This window comes from Benincasa hispida, chromosome 8 (assembly GCF_027475165.1).
Source record: "Benincasa hispida cultivar pf3 chromosome 8, pf3_genome.v1.1, whole genome shotgun sequence".
NCBI lineage: Eukaryota > Viridiplantae > Streptophyta > Magnoliopsida > Cucurbitales > Cucurbitaceae > Benincasa > Benincasa hispida.
In genome coordinates, this window is record NC_143485.1 from 44585026 (window position 1) to 44595793 (window position 10768).

A 10768-nucleotide genomic window follows, 5' to 3' on the forward strand; every position below is an offset into this window, starting at 1 on the left:
GATACATAAGTGTCTCACACTTTTAAATCTAAATCTCTAATATGAAAAAAGATTGGGATGAATATGGGATTTTGGTAATTTGATTTTTTAAGGGCATAAAATTTGACTTTTTGTAAACTATAAAAATAGCGTTGTAACAGTGTAGCTAAGTTAAAGTTGAATCTCAATTAGGTATGTTATATCTATATTTATTTCTATTAATTGCAATAAAACGAAAAGGACTTCACAATTCAAGGTCAAGTCACAAATAAAATACAGATATAACTAAAAGAATTAGGAAAAACAAGTCACCGAGGACTAGTAGAAAAGTAAACACAATTAAAGGAAACATGTCCAAGAAAGAGAACTAGCTTGAGTCCCCTCAATCAAAGCACAGAGTCATTAAGAACAACAAAGAAAAATTTCAAAACGCCTAATCTGAGTAACCATCTAGAGAGGACCCGAGGTAGCTCAATGGATACAAAAATGTTGTTCGCAAGAAATTTGATAGATAACAGCACACATACAACTCTTCAAACTTTGTGCCTCAACTAATTACTCACACTAAAATGACAAATCCAATTGAACTCTCTATCTCAATGAGCGATTCGGTGGAAATCGAAACACTTGGACCACAAGAGCTAATGAATAATTACAATTGGACACATCTAGCTCACAGAAAATTATTTGATGAGAATGTCACAATATGACTATAATTTTTTATTATTAATTATATGAGTGAAAAATATCTCAAATTTATATCAAACAAGTTTTATTTTTAATATATTGAAGTAGATAATTCGAATCACAAAATTTTTTATCGTTAATCCATATCTATATGCTAGATAGGTTATGCTCGGATTGATAATTTACCTCAAATAGGTAATTGAAGATGATATAATTTTTAATCTATATCTGTGTGATAATCGTGACATTGTGGGGTCAATTGCAATTTTTTTGTAAATTTTCAACACGTATTAGATATTTTAGGTAGATAGTTTTGTGGGAAGTGTTACGTGTTGATTATTTGGCATGCAGTTGTGGTACGTGTAAATCAGGTTTGTTCTTTTCCTTCCTATTTGGTTAAATTAACTTCAACCTATTTTTATGTGTAATCTAATGATCGAATCCAAATGGATTTCTTCAACAATTTCTTAAATCTTCTACTTCCACCAACAACTCTAATAGCCTTCTTCTTATTTCTCCCAATTTACTTCTTTTTCAAGTCTATCTCGTTCATAATAAGGTCCATTTTTAGCGAAGATGTCGCCGGAAAAGTTGTTCTCATCACCGGAGCATCGTCAGGGATCGGCGAGGTTTCATTTTTTAAGAAATAATAATAATAATTCCAAACTTACAAAGTTGGTTCTGATTGTTTTTATTGATTGATTTATTTTTCTTTATGAAGCATCTGGCATACGAATACGCTAGAAGAGGAGCTTATTTGGCGTTGGTTGCCAGAAGAGAGAACCGACTCCGGGAAGTCGCCGCCGTGGCAGAGTCTTTAGGCTCACCCTGTGCTCTCGTAGTTCCGGCCGATATTTCAAAGATTGAAGACTGTAAACGGTGTATCCAAACCACCATCACCCAATTCCGACGACGTAAGCCCTTTATTCCATTCGTTTTCTTAAACATAAAGTTTCCCTCTGTCAATATTTCCGTTTCTTTTTACCTTTCTTCGACTCTAAAGAAATGTGCTATATAAACATTAGCCAAATAATCTGAATTAATTGTCTCTAATAATAAATTTATTAGAATTACTTTCCTGATAGTCTAATTTGTGCATCGATTTTCTATTATTGTATATCTTTTTCATCTTTATTGATCGATTTCTTAAAAGTCCCTTTGACCCTGTTACATTTCTAGTCTTTAATCAAGTTCAATGACCCTCCATTTGAAACATATATTTAACCAAAATAATTTAATACCACAATGGGTAAGTACTTTATGTGTACCTGTGTAATACTTGGTCTATACAGCATAGACTCCTGCTTTCATGGATCTCCTCCCATCAAGGATTAAAATATCGATTTTCTCCTTCAATCAATGACTAAATTATTGATTTTGATATCGATATCATGATTTCAATTTTATAGAAATATCCATCGATATATCGATATCGACAAATATTTATGTAAACAAATATTTATCTATTCGTTTAGAGAAATAATTGACTTGTTTTTACGGTTAGTTTTGGATGTTTTTATTGGAGACAGAGACTAAATATATGTTATTTTTATGATTACAAGCATTTATAAAAGATATTTATTCGAGATATCTATCGAATCCTTATATCCAACCTATCTACGCATATTTTCATTTTTGCCTTCAATTAGGATAAATAACATAAAACATAAGAAAATAAAATAAATTTTGCGAGTGCCTAGTACCCCAATATTTTTCTCAAATTTCCTAATAATGTTACAATTAAAAAAAAAAAACAGTGGATCATCTGGTAAACAATGCGGGCGTATCCAGCATCAATCTGTTTGAGGAATACAACAACCTCCAAAATGTAGTCCCGGTAATGGTACGATTCATAATCTTAATCAATCTTGTTAGATGATTTAAGAAAATTTTCACCTAATTTAATACAATTTTTTGTTGGATTAATGAAATTACAAAAAATTTGGAATATAATATAATAATGTTAAGTGCAGGATGTAAATTTCTGGGGAATGGTATATTGTAGTTACTATGGGATTCCATACCTGAAACAAAGCAGAGGGAAGATTATCGGAATCGCTTCCGCCGCTGCATGGCTACCTGCGCCTAGGCTCAGCTTCTACACCGTAAGATAATATACATTCTAACTAAAGCTGATTAATTATTTAATTAATATATATATGTTTGGTAAAATATTATATATATGGAAATTGAAGTCGAGCAAAGCAGCAGTGATAAGTTTCTACGAGACACTGAGAGTGGAGGTTGGAAGAGAGATCGGAATCACCATCGTCACGCCGGGGCTGGTGGAATCAGAGATGACACAGGGAAAATTCATGTCCAAAGATGGCCGTTTATACCTCGACCAACAACTCAGGGATGTAAGCTTCTTTACATCCATAAGTTTTTATTTCCTCACTAGAATTTTAAAATGTTATTGCTCCAATCTTTTTTAATATGATTTTCCAAGTACATACGCTTAAATTTTGAAACGTTTACAAAATCAATCCAAAAAAATGTTGGCTGCATGTTTTTCTTTTTTTTTTTTTTTTTTTATATATCACGTTTTTACTTACTTAAAATTAATTTTATATTTAATTTGCATTTACAAATACAATTTTCATATTAAAAAATTGGTTTTGAATGACATGGTTTAGGTTTATTTTGAAAATTAAAAAAATAAATAAAAATTTAATTTAACCATTTCAGAATTACTCCAATAAGGTAGAGTTGTGAGTTTAATTTTGCTTCATTTGGCCTATTAATATTTTTAATATCTTGGTACTTTTATCCTGAGTTTTTTCATTGATACGGATGTAGTCTTTCCGTGTTAAACTTTTTTTATCGTTACATCTAATAATGATGAGTGAGAAAAGGTTTAATTACAATTATTATTATTCTAATTTTAAATTATTAAGGTATAGAAATTAAAACTTCAATCTCTAAAGTTCAAAGTGAAAATTGTCAGTTGGTCTTGGTAAGTCATTTTATTTTTTTATATAAAATTAAGTTTTTAAATTGTACTTACGCTTCTGAATTGTCATTGAATGTTTTTTTTCTTAATTAAAAAATCTCATAAGAATTATTCTAAGAAAATTCATAGAAAATCAACATAATTTTTTTAAAAACAGGAAACTGAAAACAGTTTGTGATAGGCTACGGTCAGCATTATGCCGATCATGCCGATTGACGACGCAGTAAAGGGGATCTTAAGGAGTGTGTGCAGGGGAGATGGGTACGCGACGGAGCCGCGGTGGATGAGGATGGCATTTTACTATAAGACGCTGTGGCCTGAGTTAGTGGAGTGGTTTAATTACTTGGTTGCTATGTCTGGATCATCAAATTCTCCCACTGATACTTTTGGGAAAAGGCTGCTTCAGCTCAGTGGGTTGAAGAACTTGTTTTATCCGGAGTCGGTTCGATCCCCGGAATTGGACCTCAAATCCAACTGATTTCACTTTGTCCTCGATGTTCTTCTACGCTGCTTTTGTAATATGATGCTTTTATTAATTAAATCTATTTTTCTCTCACGTTATTTCCACGATTTTCATAATTATAAAAGTAAAAACACGTTTTTTAAAATTTTAATAGGTCAACGGTTTCATATGCAAAAATTTTAAGCCTATAGCAGGATGTATTCTTGAATTTCTTGAATATGTCAACAGTGTGATAACATCTACACGTGTGCCCTGCGTACTTGAAATCTTTTAGATTGATAGCATGAAAATGACCAAATTAAATGTCGTGAATACCAACACTGACGTTAAGAGAGTGAAGTAGGACATGGAGTACATGCATGCATAACTCAATTTAAAAGTGGAGGAAGCGTGCTTGGCCAATTAGCAAGGGCTCCTAATGGAGGTGCTCATGTGTGTTCGACCGATGACTTCAAAGTTCGAGAGTACAAAAGTACAACACAAAGTTAGGTAAAAAAAAAAAAAAAAAAAAAGAGAATACGATAAAATAAGATTAGTCGCTTAGTTTAGATCAAATTTCTTATAAATACACTCTTATAACTTCATTGTGAAATAACTTAAGCATCCGACTTCTTTTCTGTTATATTCTGTTATAGAGTTTTTAGAATCGAATTCACTATTTTAATTATAAATTTAACCTAAATTTAACCCTTATTATCATGTGATGGTTAGGTATATTTTTCTCTATCTAAATTTCTTGATCAATCATACCATTTGATTTTGATTTGATTTTTGTGGTGCATGATCTTGTATTTTTTTAAAAAAAAAAAAAAAGAAATCATTGTTTTGGTTCTTTTATTTTTTTATCATCTTCCTATTAAAATATTAGCATGATAGATTCATTATTAAAAAAAAAATTAAGTATAGCCATGTATTTATATTAGAAAGTTCTTTCTTTTGCATAAAATTATCTTACAATTTACAAATGAAGTTCAAAATGAACAACATTTTTGAGTTATAATAAACCAAAATCAACCAAAACAAAAGTATATTGAAAAAAAGTAGGGTTGTTTTTAAATATTGGATAATAAGTCAACTTATTTACAAATACGATAAGATGTTACTGTTAAACGGTGATATTCTGATATATTTGAAATTTTTGTGATTTAAAATAATTATCTAAAAATTAATATTTAAAAAGTACATAAATTAAAATAGACTAAAATTAAAAACTACATACACAGATAGGCTTGAAAAGTGAGGAGGTCATTTGTGGCGGCTATCGTTTTCATTGATTTGCTCATTGTATTATATTGTCGGCGGGAGAAGATAGATAGATAATAGATGACGTCTTCAATATCAAAATCCTGGAAAGAGCAATGAATATTTACTCAAACAATGACGGCAAAAACCCCCCATTTTTCTCATCTTTTTTTGCTGTCACAATTTATAATGAGATAGAAACCTATTTCTTTTAAAGATGCATATGTGGTTTGAGATAGCATGTTTTACTATTTAAAATGATCTAGATAATGATTAATCATTGTCCCTAGATGCCGATAGTTTAATATTTATTTTTTATTTTATTAATAATTTGAATATAATTATTTTTCATATGAAATTTTATATATTAGTTTTATATATACTAGAAAAGATCAAGTTGAAAAATGGACATGAGATATTTAATTTTTTATATATATATAAGTTTAGTTTGTAATTACGTTTACAAAATATAGTGTAAATCTTTATCTGTTGATTTTATATGTCTAATAATATAAGTCTATATTCTGAATAAAAAGATGAATGGAAGTAAGTTGAAAACTTGCAAAATCAATCATACATCAATTATTAATTATTATGCATATTGAAACACAAATATCTGGATCCCGTACCCTAAATATCTTTTCATATCTTTAAATACCTATGTATATTGTGATGGGTGAATTTAGACAGAAAAAAAATATAAGCCAAAAACCAAAAAAGTTAAATTTAAGATGGAGTGAATTTGGTATCAAATAAGTCTAGTTAGTCTAATCAAATCCTAAATTCTATATAATAAGAAAACATCCATCTCATCCTAATCCTAAGAAGAAAAGATAAATTTCATGTCATTCTCTCTTTAAATACATTATTATAATTTCATATGAAATATCTTAAACATTAACTTGAACAACCTTTTTGGTAAGCAATCTGAAAATATAATTTTGAAAATAAGGGATTTAATAAAAACAGAGTGCTATATTTGACGTTTTCATATATGTGTTTGTTAGCAGATTTAGAAATCAAATTTTGATTTAAACAATTTTTTCAAAATATATTTTGATAATTTACTCATAACTCATGAAACTAAGGGAGATTTTTAAAAATAGAAAAATAAGGGAAATTATTTATACAAAATAGCAAAATTTTAATATTCTTTGATAGATGTCAATAAAAGTCTATCAATATCTATCAGTCATGATAGATGCTAACAGAAGTCTATCAATGTCTATCGGTACTTTTTTTCTTTGTCATTTTTGGAAATAGATTGTCATTTTTTTAATCTATGAAAATTTTCCTAAAACGAATTATAATTATTCACTAAATATTAGGTTGAATGTAGACTATTACTAATTAATTTACAAACTTGTTTTATATTAAAATTTTGTATTTTTTTAATATTATATAATATGTAATATATTATATTAAAATTTACAAACTTGGTTTATAGCATAAAATTTTATTGGGAAATTATTTCAAATGGTAGAACTGTTGAAAATATTTACAAGATATAGCAAAATTTTAGAACTATTAATGATAGACACATATAGACTTCTATTAGTGTCTATCACTGATAGAATTTATCAGCGTTTATCATTGATAGTTCTAAAATTTTGCTATATTTTGTAAATATTTTGATTTATTTTTCTATATTTAAAAATAGTCCAATTATAATATATATATATATATATATATATATATATATATATATATATATATATATATATTTATATATTTTCTAATATAATTTTGCATTTTTAAATTTCAAATTCAAAATCTGGATTCTGTCAAAATATAAAAATGTTAGTTTTCAGAATTTGCATGGTTTGGATTAGAAAATTCGAAAACTGCTTTAAAAAATTGAATCAAAACTATCTACCAAATGCATGTTTGGTGACCTCATGAAAACATAAAACATAATTTGAATTGTCTATCAAATAAATCTAAGTTTCTACTTCTTTTCATAATTCTCCATCTTTGAATTTGATATTAGAGACTTTTATATATATATATATATATATATATTATCAACACTCTCTTCTTTAAATTATAAATTTATCGTTGTCATTTTCGATCCAAACAGTATCGAGAGAAGGACAAAGGTTTATCTTTTCTTCAATTATTTAAATATTAAATGATTTTAAATGCGATCACTCATAGGACGCATGGTTTTCAAAGCTCAAACGACACTGTGAGATTGTCGACTGAGTTGACATAAAAGATAAAATAGCGGATTTCCTGAGAGTATGTTTTTTAACCTTTTTATTTTAATTATTAGCATATAGGTAGGCGTGCTAATGCATTTAAAGTGATAATTAATATTACTAATTAGCATTGAGGCATGAGAAAGGTAATAAATGTCATTATTTTGTAAGTATAGTACTATGCGTTACATGCCTACATGCCTACATGCCAACCTTAGGGTTGAGTGGGAATTGGGAATAGATTATTGAGATCAAAAGTGTTTTTCAAAGTCATTTGGAGATCAATATTTGAGATCTCGAAAATTCAATTCTAACTGGAATTGTACTCTCACGAAGAAGGTTCGGATAATGAACCAGATAAAGATGACCATTAGATTATATTACATAGTAACTTTGAGATAGAGTCTCATGTTATCAAAGTCTATAAAACCTAAAGGAACATTCAGTTCAAAACAAAATGGGGTAAGATCCAAGAATACCGAATCTCGAAAGAGACATCGTATCTCTAAGAGAATATGTTGAAGATTTGAAAATCGAAAAATCAAGGGATCTCACAATGTTTATAAGATACACTGATTTACTTCTTTTACTGTTAATTGGTTTTAAAATGGAATCTCATCTTATCTAAAAATGTTATTTAGTTAACATAGTATTAGAGTAGCATAAGGTTATATATCCAAACATCAACTATGTGTCATTTTCTCTATCTTTAATACTAATTTTTATATAATATTAAATTTAACTTCAACCTAACTGTGGATCAATCAGTGATTTATCGATGACTATTTGAAAAACTTGAAAAACACTATTATAAGTAAGAGCTCTTTGGGGCAAGAAGACAATGCCAATATATATAGAGAGCTGTAAAAGATGTATGTTTCTTCCTAGCAAATGTTGCATTTAAAGAATTCCTTCATAATTCATGTTATGATATATTGTAAATGTAATTGATATATAAAATTAAGATCATAACTAGAAGTGTGACTTGTTCACAACTAAAAACCATAGAAAGTTTCATTTTTCCTATATTTCGTTAAAAAAAAATCATCGTACCCGATATTTTCACTCCTTTACTAATAATCAACCATATATATCAATATTAAGATTATTTTGAAAGCTGTGTTTAATTATAATTTCTTGTCATTGGAAAACAAAAATTCAATGCATAATAAGTTAACCACTTTTAGAAAAGCCTGTTTACATTATTTTTCTATTTTATTAATTTATGAGTTTATTCTACTCGTGTGATCCATTTTTTATTAACAATAATTAAAGCTTTGACAATAATGATATCATATATCACGATTATAATTTATTTTCACTTTATCATCTCACTAATTTATTATATCCATTATTTGAAACAGTCCTAAGATATCAATGCCCAAATTTTCGAGGTAAACTTTGTGCCATTCTTAATTAATATTGACATTAATAATAAAGTATATATTCGATTTTAGTAGTAATAATTAAAAAAAAAAACTAATATTAAGCATTTGAAAAATCATGATGTGAAAATAAAATCAACTCTAATGTTGCCTTTTGATGTCTTCGAAATCTCCCTCAATTTACAACCGCACATCATCTAATTTCTTCCTAATTTCAATACACATGAATAAGAAGAAATCTTACCATATATATGTAAATAAATATATATATTTGTGAATTTATGTACCGAGTCAAAGACCATTTAATTTAAGCAACGATGACGGACTTAATATCGTATACCCACCGCCATTTCTACTGCCGCAGGTGGTCAGCCGAAGTGGGCTACAAGCAATTAAACCACCGCTCTCTCCAGCCGTCCAACGGTGGCTCAGCCCATCACCGCCGTCCATCTCCGCCAACACATGATAAAACATCCCAACTTCACAGGGAAGCAAAATTGGGCCTTGACTATTATACCCATATTCCACCTCAGCATCTTCAAGAAGCATCTGAAATAACGGATGATTCGCAAATTCCGTTCTCACAACAAACCGTTGCCGTTCCGGTCCGACGTACACGGCAAAGCAACCGTCCGGAGCCACTGGAGTTTTGAATTTCGAGCCACTGTTCCAAGATTTGCTCTTTTTTCTCATACCTTCCGGTCCGACAGCGGTTTTTCCGGTCACCGATCGACTCCGGCCCAAACCCTTCGAACCTATATACTTACTCCACTTTTTCTTCATGCCCTCCATGAATTATTAAATCCCCAAGGGCTAATTTGCAAAGAAGAAAGAGGAATCTTTTTTTAGTTTGTTTTGGTCCGAAAGAAAAGTTGAAAAAGGGGCTGGATTTATATAGAGATAGGAGGGAGGGGGCTTTGTAGGATAAAGTTTTGATTTTTAATTAAGCAGCCATTTCCAGATTGGTTACATTAATTATTATAGAAAAAATGAGGGGTTTTATTGTCAACGGAGAGAAGCTGGTTTATTTTGAATAATTATTGATGTTTATAATAATTTGGGTAAATTAATGAAGGAAGGGTCTTGGGTGTTGACAAATGACAAAATGGTTAACCCACTTAGTTTTGTCCAGAAACGAACTCCCTTTGTCTCCAAGTTGAGACTAGACAAAACGTAATGCAATAAAAAGTATATTAATAATAACGTTGGAAGGAGGAAATAAAAAGAGAAAACAACTACCCATGATATTTGGATTGGTCATTGGAATGTTCCTTCTTTTGAATCTGATTTTTCTTTCTTCTTTTACTCAAAACATCAACAAATCATTTCCACTAAAAAAACAAAAAAAAAAAAAAAAGGAGAAAGAGAAAAATTCGGACTTTTACTCTTGAAATTAATTATTAGATATATCTTATTCAATTATGCCATTACAATTTGCTACATAACAATTCTTCTTATTTCTCTTTTCAAATATATATTTTATATATTTTTTTTTTGTTAGTGTATGATTAGAATGTGATATATAAAGATGAATTCATCTTATTGACGATCCTATATATATATATATATACACCCAAAATGACTAGTTGCTTTGTTAGTTAAAAGGGGTAGTAAAGATTGCTTATAATGGAAACAGTCTTGTTCAAATTTTGTTTCATGTCATCTCTTTTTACAAGTTTGGGCATCGAAAATTTGAAAGTAATTTCTAAATAGTCTTTAAAATAAAATTAACTATTACTTAATAATAAAAGATGATGGTTTTTTTTAACAAGATATGAGAGAAATTCTATTCATGCGAGAAATGTTAAAAAGATAGACTAGAGGAAAACTTTTCAATTTAATGCTATATAAAGAAACT

At 29.0% G+C, this 10768-nt stretch overlaps 2 protein-coding genes across 2 annotated transcripts; one reads left to right on the forward strand and one right to left on the reverse strand.

Annotated features, from left to right (window-relative positions):
* The first annotated feature begins 1098 nt into the window (after positions 1–1098).
* Positions 1099–4106, forward strand: LOC120084066 (11-beta-hydroxysteroid dehydrogenase A-like). The gene is made up of 6 exons (XM_039039967.2): positions 1099–1295; positions 1388–1580; positions 2424–2509; positions 2640–2771; positions 2862–3026; positions 3801–4106. The coding sequence occupies exons 1-6, from the start codon at positions 1113–1115 to the stop codon at positions 4095–4097; spliced, it is 1056 nt and encodes a 351-aa protein (XP_038895895.1). The 5' UTR covers positions 1099–1112; the 3' UTR covers positions 4098–4106.
* Positions 4107–9034: 4928 nt separating this feature from the next.
* On the reverse strand, positions 9035–9838 carry LOC120083585 (auxin-induced protein X10A-like). The gene has a single exon (XM_039039405.2). It carries the CDS (start codon positions 9700–9702, stop codon positions 9202–9204), a length of 501 nt encoding a protein of 166 aa, XP_038895333.1. The 5' UTR covers positions 9703–9838; the 3' UTR covers positions 9035–9201.
* Between the last annotated feature and the right edge of the window lie 930 nt (positions 9839–10768).

Coding starts and splice junctions, on each gene's coding strand:
- LOC120084066 (XM_039039967.2), top strand. CDS start 1,113: ATGGATTTCTTCAACAATTTCTTAAATCTTCTACTTCCACCAACAACT. Junction 1,296..1,387: donor CATCGTCAGGGATCGGCGAG/GTTTCATTTTTT, acceptor TTCTTTATGAAG/CATCTGGCATACGAATACGC. Junction 2,772..2,861: donor CTAGGCTCAGCTTCTACACC/GTAAGATAATAT, acceptor TGGAAATTGAAG/TCGAGCAAAGCAGCAGTGAT.
- LOC120083585 (XM_039039405.2), bottom strand. CDS start 9,702: ATGGAGGGCATGAAGAAAAAGTGGAGTAAGTATATAGGTTCGAAGGGT.